The sequence below is a fragment of the Archocentrus centrarchus genome, chromosome 4 (genome assembly GCF_007364275.1).
Source record: "Archocentrus centrarchus isolate MPI-CPG fArcCen1 chromosome 4, fArcCen1, whole genome shotgun sequence".
In the NCBI taxonomy this organism is placed as follows: domain Eukaryota; kingdom Metazoa; phylum Chordata; class Actinopteri; order Cichliformes; family Cichlidae; genus Archocentrus; species Archocentrus centrarchus.
The window spans coordinates 38,225,311-38,247,745 of record NC_044349.1 but is presented as its reverse complement, the minus strand read 5'-3'; the positions used below and the strand labels follow the sequence as shown (position 1 = coordinate 38,247,745).

General features: G+C 48.2%; 1 protein-coding gene across 3 annotated transcripts; it reads right to left on the bottom strand.

Annotated features, from left to right (window-relative positions):
* Nucleotides 1-2,102: 2,102 nt before the first annotated feature.
* Nucleotides 2,103-20,623, bottom strand: tp63 (tumor protein p63). Of its 3 annotated transcripts, none has more exons than XM_030727002.1 (12): nucleotides 20,429-20,622; nucleotides 16,793-17,050; nucleotides 9,329-9,515; nucleotides 9,121-9,236; nucleotides 8,610-8,719; nucleotides 8,391-8,527; nucleotides 8,130-8,212; nucleotides 7,929-8,053; nucleotides 5,213-5,358; nucleotides 4,814-4,961; nucleotides 3,483-3,576; nucleotides 2,103-3,384 (listed from the first exon to the last, which is right to left on the bottom strand). In XM_030727002.1, the coding sequence occupies exons 1-12, from the start codon at nucleotides 20,468-20,470 to the stop codon at nucleotides 3,088-3,090; spliced, it is 1,743 nt and encodes a 580-aa protein (XP_030582862.1). In that variant the 5' UTR covers nucleotides 20,471-20,622; the 3' UTR covers nucleotides 2,103-3,087. The 3 variants fall into 3 exon arrangements, with proteins under 3 accessions (XP_030582862.1, XP_030582863.1, XP_030582864.1); XM_030727003.1 differs by having other exon boundaries at nucleotides 3,088-3,384; nucleotides 8,403-8,527; XM_030727004.1 differs by lacking the exon at nucleotides 4,814-4,961 and having other exon boundaries at nucleotides 3,242-3,384; nucleotides 20,429-20,623.
* Nucleotides 20,624-22,435: the final 1,812 nt, after the last annotated feature.

The window sequence follows — 22,435 nt, the reverse complement described above, 5'->3', positions numbered from 1 at the left end:
TCCCCTCGTCATCGTTACCTCTGCCAAACAGCTGGACTCGGAGCCTCCGTCAGAGTTACTCCAGCTGTTTCACAGTAAGTGGACCGGTTCTTGTACAGCACTGTTCTACATGCCTCGTTCACCCATCTTCATACAAGCACTTTTTCTACTGCGAGGTGCTTTCTATGTAACATTCACACATATTCACACTCCGACAGTATGGAGAGCAACTTGAGGATCAGTATCTTGCCCAAGGATACTTTGGCATGCAGACTGGAGCAGCCAGGAATCAAACCACAAACCTTCTGATGAGCAGGTGACCTCCTGAGCTACAGCCACCCCTGCCAAACAACAAGCCACCAGCAGCTTTTCCTGTTTCAGGTGTGCAGTGAAGATGTGTTCCCAGCAGATTTTGTCCCCCGCGGTCGGCAGCTTGGAGCGCTGCTCTGTTGGTTGAGCTTTGTTGGCGCTTCGCAGATCTGAGGCCAGCATTTCTGGCTCATCCAGATGAGGTCAGGGGTGACCCTGGGCCCTCGGTACTATGAATGTGGTTCACGTCTCACCGAGGTAACGCGGCATGTTAACTGTGAACCTAACCTGCTCCGGTGCACATTAGGTTCCAGATTAGAGATCAACAGGTTTGAAATCACCGCCCACTGACCAATCAGATCTCCAGAAAATAGGATTACCATTCCCAGAGGATCCCTCGGACCTCTGCGGGGGGAGCAGGAGGGTCTGAAGTCTTTGTGTTTCCCTGATGAGCGTCAGTAATAAATACAGACTCTTAGATGCAACTTTTTTCCCTCCCTGTTGGCTCCAAACAGTTTTATTGTTCTGAGCATTTATGAAACAGGATGGCTACAGTGCTCACTGACCTCAGATCAGCTCTGTATGCAGCCTGAGCCCGTGTTTGAATCCTGCTTTAGTCGTTACTGTGAAACCCTCAAACAGCAGCTGAGAGGATGAAGCCTTCACTCATGTTTTGGTTTAAATCAGCTGGATGTGCCGTGTTTTCACCGAGTCTTATTCACAGCCTGTTTCAGTGTGATTCAGACTCTGCTGGGACAATGGTTATATGTGCAGCTCATTACTGAAACCGCTGAACGAAGCTCACACTGTGCATCGCACTGTCTCTGCAGGACACACACACCAAGAACACCTGTTCAATTGCTCTCACTCCGATCTCTGATTTCCACGTGTCCTTCATGGAACAGGAAGCTTTATCATCAGCTTAGAAATCAGCAGCAGCATTGAGAGCGACTCAGACTCGTTCACATCTTTGTTTCTGGGATGGAAACCAGCAGGTTAACTCGTTCCTGCAGCCTTTATTACAACAGTGTTGCATTTGACTGGTACATTTTTATGTTTTTTCCAGATTTTTAATCAGCATTTGATAATGTCTCAGGAGTAAGTGGCATTTGTGAGGATCATTTTCTCTGGAAGAAAATGAATGGTCAGATTGGTCAGCTGCTGCCAGCCCCGCCCCCCCAGGTTAACTCAGAGGTGATTCTAGTTTCAGGTGACCGTTTATCCTGATCACCAATGTTAAATGAGTCCAGATAGAAACTCTGATTTAGGGTTTTGTTATGAAGGTGGTTTAGTTTGTTCCAATTTGAGATAATATAGGTAAAAAAAAATCCTCATGTACTGACCAATCAGAACTCTGGAAAATAGTTTGACCATTCCTGAAGATGTGAATGCCGATGATGACGGTCTGAAGGCCTTTAAGAGCATCTGAAGTCTTTTCCTGATGAGTCTCAGTAAAACATCATCAGTACGTCCTCTTTCAGGGTTTGACGTTTTTGTTAATGACACGGAGTCACGTGTTACGCTTTGATTTAAATCTATTAGCAGGGGGGGGTAGCGTTTGCATGGATTCAGCTTCGTTCTCGCTCGCTGCAGGACACCAGACGCTTTCTTTTACTGGCTGAACCTCCTCACCGGTTTTTATCATCAAAGCTGTCTTAACGTAATACAGAGCAGTGGTCTTGGCTTAAATTGGCCTTCATGTGACCTTTAACCCCTCCATCAGCAGTCAGGTGATGCAGAGCCAGATAAGGTAGAGACATCCTGGATATGACAGAAGTTTGTTCAAGACAGAATTGATTGGACACAAAGGAGCGTTAACAGGCAATACAGCAAGAATGGATATTTATTTCAGATTTATATCAAAATACCCTCGATATACTGCAACATATTTACAATACATTGTACAAAAATATGAAACTGCAGTCGGTTTTTGCTTCTTTCTAACAATGCAGACAAAGCTGGGCTAAATCCTGGGTCCACACACACACTGTATGTGACCTGATTAATACAAAGTGATACAGCTCCAAACACTCATGTGCTCGGTTCATGAAGGAAATCATGCAGTTCCCTTAGAGCGACTTAAAAAACAACTATACAAATGTATGTACATTTAACTCCAGTTTCCTCTACCAACACATGATTCATGAATTAAAAAAATACTTTTGCTCAGCAATAAACAAGAATAAAACGACATCAGTCATAACTGTAAAACACTGGGAGTGTCAGGCCTATATGTGGCTACATCAAATGAAAGACCATCAAACACATTTCACAACTCTGCGTTGGTCTCACAACATACATTAAAAAACAAAAGAAGCAAAATATGGAAGCGGGAAACAAATCGCCCATCAGCTGACGTAATACTTCTGAGAGGAAATGTTTGAAATGACTCCTGCCAGAGCGGAAACCAGTGTGCTCGACTAAAAGGATTACAGACTAAAATACACGTTTGCTACGGCCCACAGCAGAAACACAAGCCCTAATAAACCCTCTAACGCTCCAGTCGTGCTTTGACTCGGGAATGAATCGAACACTTAAACCTCAAAGCGACCTGGGAAGTCCTCGGCATTTCTTAAGTGCTCTCAAGAAATTACATGATAATAAAACGTAGAAACAAAACAAAACAAAAAGCATCCTTTTTTTTGGATACTGTTAAAATATCTGTGCAGGACAAAAATGACAGTAAGTGCATCTGTGTGTTTGTTCTCAGCAGGCGTTGCACTAACAGCAGGTTTCAAATGAAATGTTCATCAGCAGGCGTGAAATGACAAGCGGGAACGCGGCGGCGGCGGCGGCGTCTTACTCTCCCTCCTCCTTGATGCGCTGCTGTTTGTTGCGGCGGGAATCCAGGTCGAAGGAGAAGTCGGACCACTCGTCGCGAGGCGGGAAGGAGATGGTCTGACGCAAGGTGAAGCGCACGGCGTCAATGACGCGCTCGCCCCGTGCCTCGGAGGAGCCCACGCTGACGGTGGAGGCGCTGCCGGTGGTGCGCACTATGTGGGGAGGAGGGGGAAAATCCATGGCCTGTCGGTGCTCCATGATGCCCTTCCAGATGATGTGCTGGAACTCGGCAGGGATCTTCAGCCTGGACAGGTCCTAATGGTCATTACACAGGGGAGCGTTAGTATTCGCAGGGGGAGCCACTCTTCTCTCTAACCCATCAAATGACTCGTGTTGGATAGGGAAGGGCTCACCTCCATGTTATAGTTCTCAATCTGGTAGATGTTGGTTAGGCCCTGTGCTGTGAAGTAGTCCAAGCAGCCGGCGCAGCCCAGCCGAATAAGGAAGCTGCAGGACGCAGAGGAGAGCGTTAGAGTTTATTTGACAACGACTTTCCACTTCTAAGTTCTCATCAGAAATGTGTGGACTGGAAAGTGTCTCAGTATTTTTGAAATAAAGCTTATTATTCTGCTCATTTCCAGCTCTGGACTCCTGCACGACTCTGCGTGAGTCACAGTTCAAACTAAGCCTTCTTCATCTCACACTGTGCAGCCCCCTCATCCTGTCTGAAACAAGCTACTTTAGATCCACCCCCTTTAAGCCAACTTCTTTCTCATTGGCTGCCCCTCACAATTAGGTTTGAATGGCAGGTGGGCGGGGCTGGAGTGTTTGGGGATGATCACATTAAGGAGATCCCCTCTCAGAAGCTGAAGCCTGGGGCTACTGTCCACACACTGAGCTCATCATTTTAAACCAATCATGTTTACTCTGAACATGTGACAGGAAGTGAGGTCAGCTTTACAGTCTGCAAAGTTCAGTTTCTATAGTTTTCTCTTGTGTTTCTGATCTACATTAAAGTGTTTGTTTAATGTAGATGATGAGGACAGGTGATCGTGGGACACAGCGCTGATGCAGGAAGTCATGAAGGGAATTCAAACTTTAGTGCGACTTTAATCTTAAAGGATAAAAACTTTATGAACATTATGAAATTCATCATGTGATTAAATAAGTACAGAAAAGATGGGTTAGGGTTAGACTGTCAAACTATTACTAACAGACTTTTATTTTGAAAAGCCCTCGGCGCACTGATTAGTTTCTGACAGCGGCCCGGTGCCCCCCTCTCACCACAGAAACAGGCGTCTCAGCCCGAGGTTTGAAACCCGCCTCTGTGGCCTCGAGCAGCTTCAAACCTCAGCGGCCGCTCCTCCGTGCCTCCTTTTGTTTTTGTTTTTGTAACCGGGGTTTCATTCACACGTGTTTGTGCATCAAACAGTCTGAAATAACAACAAAGTGCTACTTTTCTGTCCAATCAGTGATCTTGTTGTCCAATCAGAGCGTAGCCGCCGTCTGTTAGCAGTTTTGAGGTCACTCATTGATGCTGAGGCTGGAAAGTGAGGGGGCGGTGGTGAAACCACTGTCAGAAAAAACGGACTGAAAGGTGGAAATGACAGATCTGAGGTGTGTTTGGTCACATGACCATTTAACTGTGTGTTGAGCTTCGACACGCTGTGAAGACGAGCACAGAGTCTTCAGAACGGACTAAAGGTGATGAGTGGATGTGTGGCGCTGTGGTTTGGTGAGGTACCTGGAGATGCTGCTGTCCATGGGGTATGGAGGAGGGGGGGTACAGTGGGAGGAGGGCACCAGGGGCAGCTGAGGCTGCAGGGCGTGTGTGGGGCTCAGTGAACTCATGTCAGCGTTCATGGGGATGTGAGTGCCCATCATGGGAGTCACTGCAGAGACAAGAGGAGCTACTGTGAGCCTTTGGGGCTGGGGGGGAGGCGGGGCGTGCAGAGGTCACTCTTTATTCTTAACATGACTCAAAATGCATCGTCCTAGAGGAAGCTGCACGGGGGGTAGAGTAGCGTTCAGGTCCCCTCGTGCCTGCCCCGACACGCCATCATTACAAAAAACATGGGGACATTTGGGGGGGGCTGGTTCTTAGACTGAGAGAGAAGGAAGAGAAAGAAAGGGGCACACTTACTGTCGGTGAGGCCTCCAGACATGCTGGATGGGGTGAGCGTGTTACGCTGCTGGGGGTTGATGAGCTGGCTGACGGAGGGCAGCTTGTTGACCTTTCCGGGGGTGGGGGAGGTGGAGCCGAAGGAGGGCTGAGATGACATGGAGGTTCTGGGGTGGGAGAGAGGAGGAGGCGACGGTTACTGACAGCACTCAGACCAAGAATCAGTGTTTCCCACCCCCGTCACCAAAGGAGCTCAAATCATTAAATATATCCTATTATCACGTCTGTGAGCTCGTTTACTGGAGCTCAGTGTGAGAGCCTCTGCTGCACTGTTTGACCGTCTCACTAATTTCTCCATCACAGGATAAAAGATGGACGCAGGCGCTGTGAGGTCACCTGTAACGAAGCTCTCGCTGCTTTCACACCAGAGGTGCTGATCTGAGCTGGACGCTCACTGGCTAAAGCGAGCACACGCAGAATAACCCTGTGACGCTGATAATGACGTCATTTACAAAGAAAACCTCACGTTTTAGTCAGGATGAGCTGAAGGCTCATCAGAAACATGTGATGCCACTTTTTTCCAATACATGCTTATACAGCCTCACCCCCCGCCCCTCACCCCCCTCCACCCCTCCTGCTGGACAGGTTTAAGAAACTTCTACGCTGGCTTCACAGGAGCTACGTCCATTTTTCATAGCAGTGTCACCTGACTTCAGTGAGCGTGGGAAAGGGTGGAGCGCACACACACCTATACACGCACACACACACACACACACACACACACACACACACACACACACACACACACACACACACACACACACACACACAGGAAAAAAGGCTTTAACTCTGACTTCATTTCTAAGGTGAAGTTATTCACCTTCAGAATAACTGACCAAAACAATAGGTACACCACTACAGGGAAATCAGGGTGGGGTTAACGGGATCCTCTGTTGCACCTTTTTAAGGTGGCAGTTTGGATGAGGTCGTAGTGAGTTAGTGTTGCTGTGAACATGCAAACCCAAATTTATGAAAGAAGAGAAATTCAAGCCAAAAAAGCCATTTATTATAATCTGACAGACAAAAGTGCAGCAGCTACTGAAGATGATCTGTTTTAAACAGAAGGTCAGAGGTCACATCTTCCTCCATTTAAAGGCGTTTTATTGAGAAACAGACACACAAACTGTCCCGCAGTGACTTTAGGAAACATGACCAGCATCCGCAGAAACTTCTCTCCCCATGATCAAAGATTGGAGTCCAGCTCTCAGAAGGAAAACACATCCAGTAAGAAATCTAAAGTGATTCCTGTCGGCTTCACAAGCAGGAGATAAACACAAACCCTACTCAATACAGTCTTTATGGACAAAAATAATTCATGCAGTTCATTTACAGTTCAGAGTGGATCAGGCCCACAGCCTCCCACCCTCACACCGTCTGTCACGGCTGAGTAACGTGATCGTCAGCATCTTACAGAAGCAGAAAGTTCACATCCTCTCTGCAGAATCCCGGGATGCACAGAAGGAAGCAGATCACAGAAATAAAGCTGATGAAAAAGGAGACAGAGAGGAGGTCCGTGTAAGTCGAGGCAGGAGGAAGAGGAGGAGGAATGTGGATTTCAGGAGGAGCTGCAGCGCCGCCTCTGCTCTCCTGCCGGTTCCAGGAGCTGGCTACCAAGACGGGTTTTTATCAGGCTGCAGGGAGGAACCAGAAAGGAGAAAGAGAGAGAGAGAAGAGCAGAAATAAGGGCTCACTGACAGAGGAGGAGGAGCAAGGAGCGAGGGCCCCCAGAGAGGCCAGAGGTTCAGAAAACTGCTCAACAACTGTTAAAGTTTGAGGGTCCGGCAACTCCTACCGTGCTGCACTAATGTGTTTGTCCAGAAGATGGCAGTGTGCACACACAGGTAACAGCCTGTCAAATAACAGGGGTGTTATTTGACAGGCTGGAGGGAAAGAAAAGGTCTGAAACACTCGAACCTTTTACTTTAAACACTGAAGCAACACAAAAAATTACAAACCTGAGAAAAAAAAACATGCAAATGAAGAAGGAGCAACACTAACTCCCAAGACTGAGGTCTAATTCTCTACAATAAAAACTCAAAACCCGGCCCTCTACCTGGGAACTGTTTTTAAGCAGTACGTCACTGCGAGGCTGTCTGCGTCTCTTAATGGGAAACTATAACATAAGCAGTAATTATCATCACTTACTCCCATCTCCTCATTTCCATAGCTCACAGAAAGAAATGGGCGGGGCTAGGACGTGTGCGTCTCAGACTCTTAATTACGCCGAGGCCGAGGCACGGATTCTGTTTGCTGCTGTTGTGCAAAAACCTGGCAAAGCACCCAAAGGCGTTACCAGGAACCTTCTGGAAGCGACTGTCTAACAGAGCGCAGCCAGGTACATTTGTCACGATTCATCAGCTTTGGCTCAGGTCCCATGAGAGAGGAGGAAGAAAAAACAAGACGGAAAAACAGCTTTTATTCGACTGAGCTCGCCAGCACTGAGCCAGTTCTGATCAACTGTGAGCTGCTGGGAAACGCTGACTAACACCTATTTGATTATCAGCTTTTCCAGCTGCGACGCTCCAGCGGCGGCAGTAAATACAATCAAGAAATCTCATTTATCAGTGCAATCCACAATTCAAGCAACAAGTCAGCCATGTTCAGCGAGTTAGTCATCAGTGCGCTGCGTTCAGAAGAACAACACAGCTGAGTGCAGAGAAACAGTCAAAGTACTCACTGTTTCTGCAGGAGGTTCTGCTGCTGCTGTCGGTACGACTCTATTGTGTGCTGCGGCAGGAACTGCATGAGTTCCAGAGACTCTTTGATTTTCACCAAAATCTCATAAATTTCACGTCCTTTAATCTAAAAGAGGAGGAGAAGAGCAGTCAGCGAGCAGCTCAGACACTCAGAGCCACGTGAGCAGCAAAGCCACACTTACAGGCAAACAGAACACCTCCTCATCTGTAGATCTTCTCTTCTTGATGGCGGACATCTGTATGCCGTGGGAGACCTGGCGGAAGGCTGCAAAGAGGAGAGGAGAGCGTGAATACAGCAGCCCTCGCGCTAAAGAGTCGGCCTAAGCCAGAGCAGGAGGGGAGCAAGCGGGGGGAAAGGCAGGTTAGTGAGGGTCCTCGACGCTGGCTGCAAGCCGAGGACGACCAAAGCTCGTCAGCCCGTCACCAGCCCCGGCCCTACTTACGGCGTTTCGTACCCTCACTGCTCTTTGTGGCGTCCGTTACGTGCTGCTTGCGGATGCTGTCCTCGTCGGCCTTGCGGTCTCGGCCCGGGCAGGCGCAGATCCTGGCCTCGAAGCAGCGGCGCCCTAAAACCTGCCCGCTGGGAGACAAAGACAGCCGGGGTCAGAAACAGAGCTCGGGAAACCGAAGAGGACGATGAAGGCGGTGACGGCGCGGCTTACTCTCTGGTTTCCAGGGTGACGATGATGAGAATCGGGCGGCGGTTCATCCCACCCACGCAGCTCGAGTTGCACATGAAATTGTACAAAATGGTGGTGAACTCAGTCCCGACCTGAGGAGGAGACGGACACTGAGGGTGAGCGACAGGATTCCTGTTGTTTCAGCCTCAGGCCGGACTGGATCGTTTTGGATCCATCTCTGGTTTAGATTCGATTGGATAAAACTTTATTGAGGAAGACTCCGTCAGGGAAAATAAAGGGTCAGGGTTTGAGGCTCGATTAGAAATATTACAGCTGCATTTAAACGGTTTCCTAATCTGAAGGTTTGTGATCAGCCCAGCCTGCTTTATGCATTTACGTTTTTGCACACACAATTTGAAAAACATTGATTTGAACTTCATTTACAAACAGTGAAATCCTATTTGAAGCATTCGTGGCAGCTTTGATGAAGAGGATGATGAAGTGCTGAGCAGCTGAACGCTGTCGCCGCTCTGCCGGATGATGGACAGCTCACCTGGGGAGGCTCGTATGGAACCAGTACGCTCTGTCTCCCGGTGATGGAGTCCTCCACGTACTGGGCGTGGCTGTTTCCCTCCACGCGGATCAGGTGGCTCGGCGGAGCGATCTGACCTGGAAGGAGCAGAGTCATGTGGTTAAACGCCGAGAACAAACAAAGATGGCTGCAGCGAAAGGTATTCTTGGAATAAACCAAAGGGACCGACCGTCATTGAACTCGCGGCTGAGCTCGTGGTTCGGGCAGCGTTTCACCACCTCGGTCACATGTTCGGCTTTTTTGTAAACTGGCATGGCCCTGATCACGGCGCCCTGGGGAGGGGTGGTCAGGACTTTGATCTGAATGGGACACGTCTTGGCGATCTGGCAGTATAACTTCTTCAGATCTGTCGAGTACTGAAAAAGAAAACAGGAGAGAAAACACAGAAGGTTACAGATGGAGGGACCTGATCACGGAAACAGCAAAGACACGACGGGAGAGCAGCCTCTGAGGAGGCGGATAGAGTCGGGATAAAAAAGCCTCATTTTAGGGCACAGGCGGGAAAATCTTTAAGCTTATTTAATCAGATTCCTGCAGACCAATGAAACTTTGGACAGTGCTTCCAATGAGCTGCTCAGAGTTTCTAGAGACCTGCTTCTGGAAGGCCTTTGGTAACACCTGCTGCCTACACGGTGCACTTCTGGCTCCCCCGAAGCAAAAAGGGTTAAACTGAAGACTGCGATTACGACCCACTTATACAAACACACACAGGTTTGGGTCCTACAGGTGAGCACTGGCCAACCTCAAAGACGTCTCACAGACAGCCTCTGGGACTTCCGAGGTGCGCCGTAAAATGGACCCCTCCAGGAGCAATTAAACAGGGCCGGCTTTCATCTTTCGGGGGGAGTGCTCTGCTGAAGCATCCGATGGCCACTCATCACACAGTGCAGGTGGATGAAAACATTTTAGCTCCGAGTGAAGGAGCGGAGGACACCGACCGCAGCCAAAATCTGATGGCTGATCAGACAAACTGGCTCACGCTCAAGTGTGCAAGCCAGGAGTCTTGAATAATGGATGCACCTTGATCCCTGCCACTGTTAGAGGTGATAACCAGTAAAGGCATCAGAAAGACTGAATTCTTACTAATGGGCACAACCCAACTGTGCACACAAGCCATTCAAATCACTGCTGTGCAAGCAGAGCTTTAAATCCTCTCTGTGCACAGGACCGAGGGTGGGGGCGGAGGGGGAAGTTTTCCTGTCAGGTTCATTTCTGAGTGATGAAAAGTGAACATTGTGAAAACTGCTCGGGGCTGTGTTTGGGAACAATGCAACATAAAATTCCACCTCTATTAAGTCTGCTTCCAATGAAAAGGAGCTCGTCCCAGGAACCGTCTGTGCTCACTTTAAATCTTACACAAGCTTGGCACGGACATTTTCTGCTCCGCTCCTCAGGCACAGCCTCTGCTTTCATCAGGACAAACCTAAAAGTGCACCTCCCCGTCTCTGCTCGGTCCTGCTTCTCGCCCACTGACGGAGGCTGCTGGTAAACCTTTCCTCTCACAATAACCCAGCACCACACCGCAGGGCTCATATTTAACAAGCAAATCATCTTTTGATTGGTTATTTGTGCATAAAGACTGAGTGCAGGTGAAGCTCTGGGACATCAACACGATGACTGAACTGACTCTTCCTTAAAATCAAAGCAGCAGCTTAAAAAAAGCCTCCAAGATGAATGGCTGTAGTTGCCCCCTCGCTCCTAACCTGATACTCCCCGTACGCCTCTGTCAGTCAGCTAAATGAGGTGGAGAAGCCAAACAGAGCGATGGTGGGGGGGCGGGTGAAGAAGAGCAAAAGAGAAAGAGAGCGGTGCTGTGTAAAGGGTCAGTACGCAGTGTTTGGGATAATTACAGGCTGTGTCTTTAGTGGAGCCGAAGGTGAAAACAGCACGACTCTGAGCCCGAAGATCTAATCACAGAAACCCAAAGTTTGTTTAGATGATATCCTACAGTCACACACACACACACACACACACACACACACACGCACGGCCCATCCCAGCCCTGAAGCTACAAACTTTGAGCACACAGCTCTGTGCTGTGTTTGCTCAGCAGTGAGAGCAGGAGCTGCTGCTGCTGCTGATTGCTCAAAGCAGCCAACACCGTTCAGGGTGGAGGACGGCCGGTTGACTGATGGGATTCAGTGGCTCACACAGGGCGCGGCGCTCAGGTGTTAACATGTAATTATGAGCCTTTCATTGGTCACAATGTGAATTACACGGCCGAGGAACACAAGGCGCACAATGCAGAGTCGCTTAATCACAATCATTTGAAAGAAAACTTCTGCGAGTGTTTGCAGGCAACACACGTGATGCTTTGTTCCAACATAATAAATGAGCTGAAGTGGCTGCACATCCAAACTGCATGTACACAGCTGGAAACGGCGCGCTGCTGTGTGGACACAACACTGCAGCTGCAACGAAACCGTGTCTCTAATAATCTGCCTGCATGCAGCATGCAATTTGTTTTGAGACTTGGACATTGCTGCATGTGTGCAAGTACTTTCTAAGACACACACACACACAAAAGCACTGAGCACGCACACACAGAGCGCATACACACACACACAAGCACTGAGCATGCACACACACACACACACAAGCACTGAGCATGCACACACACACACACACACACACTCACACACACACACACACAAGCACTGAGCATGCACACACACACACACACACACACACACACACACACACACACACACACACACACACACACAAGCACTGAGCATGCACACACACACACACACACAAGCACTGAGCATGCACACACACGCACGCACACACTTCCTCTGCAGGTCGGGGCAGGCCCACAGTTGTAGCGTTCCTTTCTACCTGACAGGCGCTGCGGGCGCATGCAGAAGTCAAGTCCTGACAAACATCAGGCCTTAAACAAGCACCGTTTGGCGCCTCTGGTCTTGTCTTCTTCATACCTGACATGTCGTGTCATGCCTACAGCGTCTCCCAAACCTGTTTAATTCAACAATAATCCAAAGAGTTTTCTTCCCCGCTCTCTTCTTTTCTCTGAAACTGAAGAGAAACACCTGCATCTTAAATCTAAAAAAGGTATAAACTGAACCTTTTAGAGGAAAATCGCCCGGCCGAAGCTATCAGCACCAATCTGAGCCACCCAATCTTAGTGATGACACCTGTCCCCAGGCAAACCTGTCCACCGACAAGCAGCGTCCTGTAGCCGGTGCTGAAAGAGTCAAATGTGTATCTGTCCCTCTGGATTTGCCAATCAAATGTGTCCAGCAGCCTCACACTGACTGTAAGTGCAGAGCCAACAGGTGGGAAGAGTTTAGGAAGCACAGCTCAGGTGAAGCACATAGAAAATTTGAAAGAAAAGGATTTTCAGGTGCAGAGCAGCAAGGTTTCTAAACAAGCTTAAATTATTTTCAAACTGTTTGATCTGCTTATCCTTGAAGGAAGCGTTCGAGCTGCCAGCCAACCTTCAATTATCACAACGATGATTTCTGTGTGGCGAACTCAGAAATTCCTCTTCCTGCCCTGATGACAGACTAATATCTGCCTTTTATATTTATACCACTACAGCCTGATCCTGCTTTCTGCTGCTGTAAATCACTGCTGTCAGAAGGAAAAAAGGAATCTCGTAATTTAAACTGGAAGAGAAAGGGCTTTTCCATGAAGATTATGGAGAAATCCCATAGCCCATATCAAAAAAACCTTTTCAACTCTGCCTTTTTCAAAATTTCCCCTCCACCTTCTCCCATCTGTAGCTTTCAGGGTTTGTCTCTCTATGACGGGCGAGTCGTGACAAGCTTCTTGACACAAACAAGTCTCGGCCCCATCTCGTGAGGCGTGGGACGGGCCCGCAGATGTTCCAGGGGCAAGCTGCGTCTTGCCGCCTTTCGCTAGAACACTCTTCTCTTTGAGCATTCCTCCTCCTCCTTCTCCTCCGGCGCAATGTGAGATGCAGCCATCAAGCTTAACTCTTTCAAAAAAGACAGAGCCCACTCCAAGAGCACAGGGTTCAGGAAAGAGGCACACAGTATTTACACAAGTATTATCTACAGGCCCTCAATCCATTACTGTAATCCCCCCTGGGCTCAACAGCGTCCCAGTGATAGCCCCAACCATGACATTCCTCTGTTTGACTAAATATGGTGACAGTTAATACACACAGCAAACACAACCAGTCTTTACCCTCGTTTGCACCGCTCCATTCATTTAGTGGAGCAAAGCAGATGAAACATCTGTTTTTCCCCGACTGAGCGCTGGGGGGGGGGGGGCACCATGGAGACTGCGGGAGTGCCAGCAGGGAAACCGTGTGGGAGCAGCTTCTGGGAAATGTTGACGTGTTGCACCTTTTGCTGTGCGCCTCGTAGACAGGAAGAGGTTAAGGTGTGGGTTAGGGATTAGGCGTGTCTCCGTAAGAACAGTCATCAAACAGTACAGTACACAGTCCACTAAGTCCCCGTGGAAGATCCCACAGGCCTTCAAAAGGGGGCATTAGCTGCAGTGGTGACACCTACGGTGGCTCTCTGCCATCAGTCCATCAGTCCAGCAGTTGAGCTTTTGGGCTGAGATTATGGGAGCTTTACAGAAGATCTCCTGAGATCAGCAGAGGGAGCCTCCTTTGAGATGGTAACTAACGCTGTAATCACTGCTCCTCTGAATCAGACTGAAAGCTGCAGCCAGTGAAAACGACTCTGAGTGAGTCCTCTCTGAGCTCACACTGAACACACACACACACACACACACACACACACACACACACTGGCTGTGACTGAAGCAGCTCAGCCTCCTGGAAACAGCAAACCAGAGCTGCAGCCATTTTCATTTATTAGGTAACAAAGTTATTATGATGTGAAGTTTTATTGGTGCATCATGTTTGTAAATGGATAACAAAGCTCTAAACTGAGGAACTGGAGCCACGCTACAAAATAAAGCTCAAATTAAAAATAGTCAAAAAAGCAGTCTGTGTGTTTATTCATGGACTTCAATGATAACAACAGGAAGTAGGTTTCATGTCTACAGCCTCTGCACAGCTCCACAAACACTGGTGGCCGGTTGGGGAGGATAACGATGCTGGAGTGGCTGAGCTTGGAGCTAAAGCTAAAGGAAGTGATGAAGCCTGTTGCTGGTTATGTGCTGGAGGAGATGCTACACTGGGAGACTCAGGTCTACAACAGACTGCACAGCGTTTGCAAACAGGTGTTTGTTCCTGGTAATGCAAAAGTAACTTTGCTCAAAGGGTTAGCCGACCTTTGTTAGCTCGTTAAGCTGTTACACAGCAGCACTTGTATGTTACTCGCTGTTATATTTCTACTTCTCGTGCCTGTTCTTCATCCTTTGAGAATTTTGAAACAACTGAATTGACACCAAAAATATTAAATAAAAACTCCTTAACTCTCTTCCTGTGTTTTCAATGACCACATTAAGGCATTGAGGCTTTAATCAGTGCTGTGATGGTAAGACTTTGTAAAGCCAGACCAATCAAACCAGTCTTGCATCATGTGTTATGACTGTGGGACACCGTTGGTTCCCTGCATGTGTCTATGATGGGACGCCTGCGACTGGGGCGTGCCCTCACAAACCGCACTGTGAGCCACCTCACGGCTGCACAGCAGACAAACACTTTTGTTTTTGGACTGTGAAAATGAGAGGGATGACTGAGGCACTGTGGGAATTGGGTAAATGTCACAATCCCACACTCGGCGTGGCTGAGGAGCGAGGCGAGATCGCCCAGCACTCCCCGAGTTTACTGGAAGCTACGGCACGTTAAACTCAGCGCACCAATGAGCTCAGCAGGCAGGTTTCTCCAGCAGTCCATCTTCTGACACACGGGCCTGGTAATTGGACGGTTTTAATACATATTTTCCTTATTTCATGCCTACATGTTTGCTGCTCCATTATGTAATAAAGTTACGTCATCCAGATTCAGATTTTGTGAACTGACGGGATTTCCTCTGACGCCCACTCTGTCACTCGGTCCTGTGACAGCTGTCAGCAACCCGCCAAAGTCATTCACATCAGCGCGTTAATACAGCGAACTCGTGGCTGCGTTTCCACTTTATGGCACATGGCAGACACATCAACAACCGAGCAGGCGGGGCTCTGATGCAACAGCTGTCCCTCAGCCCTGTGATGCGTAATGACAGAACGGGAGGAACTGGTTGATTCGGTGACATCTAGCTGCAAGGGCATCACCGCACCTGCAGCAGCGACTCAACCTGTTTACCTCAGTCATCAACAAAGAGGCAGTAAACTTTACCTGACTTCTGAGGAAGAGGAAAATTGCCTCTGAATGAGGTCAAGGTTTACTCTGTTTCATTTTGCCTTTAAGCTGGCACACATGTAGAGCTGTTCTTGGCCTAACTCTAACCCTCCCAAAGAGGTTTTAGCCACACAAAATGACCCACACTGTTGGTTCTGATAAGGAAGGCAACTCATTTCTGAGTGTTTTACAGTGAGATCAGTGGGATCCTACTCCTCTGAGGCTTAGTCCTGAAACTTTACATCTCAGATGGTTCTTCCCAGCCTCGTGTCAATTCAATTTAGTTTTATTTATATTGCTTCAAATCGCAACAGTCATCTCAAGATGCTTTATAGTGTAAGGTACCCTACAATAATTAGAGTCAAAATGACCCCCTATGAGCAGCACTTGGTGATAGTGGGAAGGAACCCCCCCCCCCCCCCCCCCCCCCCCCGAACAGGAAGAAACCTCCAGCAGAACCAGGCTCAGGGAGGGGCAGAGGGGAGAGCAACAGGACAAAAGATATGGTAACAGGTAGCTGTGGCTCAAGAGGAAGAGCAGGCCAGCTACTAATTGGAAGGTTGGTGGTTCGATTCCTGGCTGCTTCCAGTCTGCGTGCCAAAGTATCCTTGGGCAAGATACTGAACCCCGAGTTGCTCTCCGATGCAACCAAAAAGGTTTTGTTTGTTTTTTTTGGCCACAGCGGCTTTATTAACCGTGGAGAGTGACAGGAAACTGGGAGGAGAGATACGGGGGAAATGGCGACAGGCCGGGACTCGAACCTGCACCACCCACACCGCTACATACAGTATGTATATGGTCGCCTGCTCAACCTCTGAGCCACCCCAGCGCCCAACCAAAAATGTTTAATTAAAAACTGATCTATGAAACATGAGCAAAGCATCTGTCCTCTCTGCTTCTCTGGCTCCAATAAACAGGACTGACGGGAGATGCTGTGAAACCATCTTTACACCGAGGTAAACTAACCACCATCTTCCTGTAAATCCATTCCATCCAGCATCTATTCCTCAGTGTGCACCCTTTGACCTCCAGCCTGCTGATCAGAAATGAAACATATACTATCTCAGACTAAACTAAGACTGAATGGAAAACCATCCAAGTAAAGAGGAATCCATGTTATGTGCTTACAAAACTAACTTGGATATATAGATATATTCTTAAAATCAGCTCAGACATTATAATCATAAAAACTAAACAAACTCTGCTGCAGACTCTCAATTATTAACCACATTCATGCAACTCCACCTGCAGTCAGTGGGGCCCACCTCATAGCTTGAGGACCGTGACATTAATGCAAGAGTGCAAGCAGAAAAGCCCCAAGCTGGTCAGGAAGTGGAACCCCACTAACTTTATGCACCTAAGCCATTCAAAGAACACGGGTCTTACCGTCCAGGTGGCAGACTTTGCTGTGCTCGACTGCTGGAAGGAGACGTCGAAGGTGTGGGGCCCGGCATAATCTGTGTTGGACGGGATGGCCGGTGAGGGAGAAAGGGCATCGAAGGTGGAGCTGGGCTGGGCGTAGGGCGACGGGGCGGTCACGTTGTTCTGAGCGTGGTCGTTGTTGTAGGGGCTGGTGGAGGTCGAGCCGCCGTTCTGGATGTTCTGATCCATGCCGTTCAGGAGCCCCAGGTTTGTGTACTGTGACTGAAGGAGAAGAAGAGAAACACAGGAGCGTGTTCGGTCAGCGTGGAGCTGCTGCAGACAGAAAAGCTGCTCTGTGAGCATCAACATTCATAAACATAAGAAAATACTGAGCATTCAATGGAAAGGCTCTTCTTTCCATTGAACTCCCTTGTTCTAGCCCCATTTATGGGTTTTATGGGTATTTTTGGCTGTTCCAAAAAACTGCAAATACTGAAACAGAAATCATTCAGCGATTGAGGTAAAAACGTCTCCTGCTAAAATAAAATAAACAAAAACACATATAAAACATATGAAATAACACATGAACCCCTTTCACTTTCTGACAGGTGCCTTTAAACAGGATGGAGAGCACTCCTGGGTGGTAGCCAGCCCCTTCTTGCCCCATTCCTTTCCATTTATAAACGGCACATTCCAGGACGCTGGCGCTCGTTAGACGGCCATCAATCTCTCCGGGGCCTCGTTTATTTCGAGCACGGCTGGCCACAGCTGTCCGACTCACACCCGCTACCCTGCTAGGTGTAGGCGTTGCTCCAGATGATCAACAGCACATAGTGTAGGTAGGTTAGATAACTATTAGTGGAGGGAGTGACTTGTGAATCAACGATGCTGCTTTATTGCACACAGATCTGCAGACAGACACACCTGAGAGAGGTCACTGGAGTCAACCTCAGCATACCTGTGCAGCAGTGCCACAGGGGGGGCCGGGGGCCCGTAAGCCCCCCAGAGACAATGACACCGGAGCTTATAAGAGCTTGTGTGGAACAATTATGCTGGGCATGCAGGTGTTAAGAGACAAGTGTTTTGTGAATGGAGCAGCCACACACACACACACACACACACACACTAAGACAGACAAAGTCCTCTGTAGCAGGGACACACACTCTCACACAGATCACTAATTCCACACACCGGCTCTGTGGATCTCAGAGGAAAAACGTGTTTTTTTTTAACCACCTACACAAATGTAAAAAATGAAAATAACTGCTGTTTCCCATGGAAACGAACAGGGTGGATGTATTTCCTGTTTGCACAGCATTTTCCCGTAAACGAAACGCGAGTGACGGCGATATCAGAGTGATTCTTTTGAACTATGGTGCAATTCCACTCAGGCGGTCAGCCATTGAGAGATGACACGGCCCCCCCCAGTACCTGACGCTGGCAGCTGCTATGGTGGATCTGACAGGCACCAATTATCAATGCCAAATGATTATTCTGAAGAAAGGAGCGACGCTGGCCTCAGACCAAACACAGATAAAAGCAGACAGCCTGCCGTAGGCTGCCGAACATTAAATACAGGCCCTGAGATAATGCTCCTGTGGTGTAAATGAAAATCAGGATCAAAGATGAGGCTTTGAGGATGAAGATGGCGAGTTTCACCTGAACTCATCACGTTTTAAGGTTTAATTGGCTGGAAAGGGCTGCGTGAGGGACTTTCAGGCCTTCTCTTCATTTCCTTAATCAGATCTTATTCCACTATAATACAGCCACCATTTAATAACCACTTTAGCAGCTCTTAAAAATTCCTTCTGTTTATAGCTGACGCTGTGTTCAGGCCTTTGAGATGCCACAGCTGTGCTGGAGTAAATCAGCAGCTCTGACGTGCTCAGCAGCCTTTAATAAAGTCTGCAAAAAAGCTGAAGAAAATGCTGCAGCAACACTTCAGACACTGCTGACCTTCACAGCAATCGCCTGAATTATCCACAGCACGTAGCAGGGATACTTTAGGTACACGGCAGTGTTGGTGCTGCGGCGTTTGGCACACGCTCAGATCGATGCATTCCCTGCTGTGTATTTATTGGTGACCAAATGAATGCACTGAAAATATCAAATGCAGTGCTCACACCCAAAAGTTTCTGACCAGTGTAAGAGTTTGAGCATCATTATCAGCAGCACCGCAACGCAGCAGATTGTTGTCTTTGTGAGCACAAAGATCACAGCCTCTGATAAAACCACAAAATTCCTTCCACAGACAAAACAGCCGTCCCTGAGGAGCAGAGGCACCCCACTGTGTCAGCACCTACACGCTCATGCTTAAATCTATATGCTTATTGATATTTAAACCTAATGAAATGCCACAAACAGCAAAGCTTCGGTGACCTCAGAGACAGCAGGAGCCAGAGCAGACCTGGCCTGGGAGGGGGGGCTCATTCCAGGCTGACCTGCTCCCTGATGGACCGGTGAGAGCATCTGGGAGGGCCTGTGATGAGTGACCACAGGGGAGGGAGACATTAAAGGCTCAACCAGGCCGAGGGGGGAGCTGAGGTGGGGCCGTGTGGGTGGGGGTCTATCGGCACCTCATACCTGCTGGGGTGGGCAGAGCAGGTGATTGTATCTACATCAACATACCATTAAAGCAATTACGACCCCGGACAAAACAGCAACGCCTGGCCGGCCACCTTCTAATGGCTGCAGCGGCTCCCAGGAGGCTGTGGGTGGGGGAACCCGACCCCCCACCCCCACCACACACACACACACACACACTGCAGGGACTGAGATGGACACCACTTAAAGACCCCCTGCTCAACAGCTTAAAAGACAGCAAAGTGACACAGCTGCTATCTGCAACCTGCAATCTGAGAGTCCTTCAGCGCTCGCTGCTCGCCGTTAGGTCTGCTGAGGAATTTGGTTGGTGAAGAAAAAAATAACAGACACATACACGAGAAGCACACAGGGAAAAGTCCAAGAAGACGATCCTAGGAAAAGAGACCGACGACCCTGGAAACCAAGTTAAACAATCCAATCATATTTAAAAAGCTAAGATGATTTCTGAAGTCTAAACTTGTGTTTGAGTGTTTGCGGTCGAGCTGAGCGAACACAGATCCATCAGCATTTACAGCTTCACTTTCAGGGTGAAACATGAATCAGAGTTTTATCAACATTTTATTTTATTTCAGCTTTAATTTGACTCGACACAACAGAAGATTTCACCAAACAGACACAGACTGAGTCACAGCAACAGATTAAATCCTTTCCCGCCACACACACACACACACACACACACACACACACACACACACACACACACACACATACACACACACACACACACACAGCAGCCATTTCACAAGAAGGAAATATCCAGATTCAGGTGTTTACATTCCCTGCTCTCTGGACTGTCACACATACACAACTGTGGACAAAAACAATCACACAGTGACACAAAGACGGGGTCAAAGCACAGAGCAGAGAAAACACCCACATTACATCCTCCACTGTTAAAAACCCATTCGTCTGATTCTTTCAGTGCCTCCAGCAGTTAAATCCGAACTCAGACACTGAAGCTACACCTACGTTACGTCTCTCGTGTGTCTTTGCGCCGCGGACGTCCCAAAGGAAGGGGAGCGAAGGCTGAGGCCCGGTTTCCCGCGCCGCTCTTACCTCGTTGTAAGAAGTTGTGGTTCCCGTCTCCAGGTACAACATGTTGGCGCTGAGGTTGAGCAGAGCTGCTGCTGTTTGCTCCACTGGCTCCAGGATTCCACAAATCTCTTTTCCTCACTCTGAAAGGAGTGATGTGGACTACAGATGCAAAGTGGACAGGCAGAAGCTCCTATAAGAATCTATGGGAAGGCCCTATATACCTTGGAAGACAGGGGGTGGGTCTAAGGAGCTTTACCTGTCCACACCCAGAAGAAGAGGCCTTGCTCTGCAGAGAAAACAAACGACTTTGTCGACTTGGCAGCTGCGTTTAACATCAACTGCAACAAAAAAAAAGCATTTCAGAGGTTTAATGGATTATTCTACGTACTGACGCAGAGACGCAGAATGTGATGATGTAGACAGAAAAAAAGGTTTTAATCTCCAATTTTCCAAAATCTCAACAGATCAATTAAAACAGAACATTTTCAGTCCGTTTTTCTAAAATCAAAAAATGATTTGAGTGGTTTCAGAGAAACTCCCAAATGAAAAAAGATCAATGACACACGATTAACTGGTAGAGTGCAGGCGGCAGAGTGGGAGCTGCAGTCTGGGCTGGCAGAGACATACAGAGGCTTGTTAGCATAAGAATGGCTCCCCCTGAAGCCCCAGAGCGCTGTGAATGCAGAGGCCTGCAGGACAACAAAGGGACTCCTGTAGATTACTTGTATCTATCAGAGATGACTGTTGTGGAAACACGCTGATGGTGGGACTGAGCTGCTGGCCTTACCTTCCCAGCCCAGCGCAGGGAGGCTCACATTTACAGCTGCTGAGTGATGCTGGTGTCATTTATTATGTACTGTTTTGATGAATGTGATTATGACAGGATAAGGCTCAGATCCAAAAAGCATCTGCATGTTTATTCATAGAAAATGAGGATCTAGAATTATTTAGATTTTAGAGGAAAACACTGCAGTGCTGAGCATGAGGAGGAGGAGGAGGAGGCCGGTCAGCAGGGCACACATCACTTCTTTGGTGGTGGTGGTGTGTGTGTGTGTGTATGTGTGTGTGTGTGTGTGTAAAAATCTTGCCCTGTGGTCAGAATGATTTGAAACGTGCAGTCAGTGTCTCCAATCATCAACCACACCCCGCTCGGGCCCCGGGGCCTCAGGCCTGCAGCTCAGCCTGCCACAAAAGCCAATCAACACTTTAAAGAGCTCGAGCCCTCGGCCTCAGCGCCGGGCCGACCTGCACCTTCTCAGGGGCAGGTTAGGGTTGGCTAAACAAACTCCTAATTATGTTGAAACAAGAGGTGAGAGTCCTCAGTTTGATGCTAATGTTGCACTCTCTGACAAACAGATTAAATGCAGTGAAGGCAGGAGCTCCACACCGAAACTAACATGTTTTCAATTGAATTCCTAATTAAGACAAAAATGAACCATCGAGTTTACTCATCTTAGTCTGATGCAGCCAAGCTAAATAACTCAGTCTTAACATTGAGGCTTCTGCAGCAGTAAATCTGTTAGCCATGTAAACACATCACATCAAATCAAAGCCCATGAAAACACCAATAAGTTGTGTTAGGAAACCTTTTTATGATATAACAACATCACAGCTGGGCTTATAAAAGACCCCCTACACCCTGACCTGAAGGTTAACTTCAGCTTCAGCTGCTACAGCGGTGTTGGAGCGGGGGATCAGACAAAAGAGGCTTTGCTGAAGTTTTTCCTTTAGTTCCTAAAGTCCGACAGATTAGCTCAGTATCAGGTGTCAGGCTGCAGAGGCTGCAGACACCTGACCTAAAGCAGAGCGAGCGCCCATCCTCACTGACAGACGCAGCCAAACCCCAAACTCCTCACAATCAATCAGTCTTTGCTTTGAGGGAAACTCGATTATCCGCAGTTTGATTTCAGACACGTTTGATAAATGAACATTTTTATGACCTTCACTGAGCCACACTTCTGCACACAAATCCTATTTTTGATTGAAATTCAAATATTCAGAAGCGCAACAAAGACCGAAAAACAATCT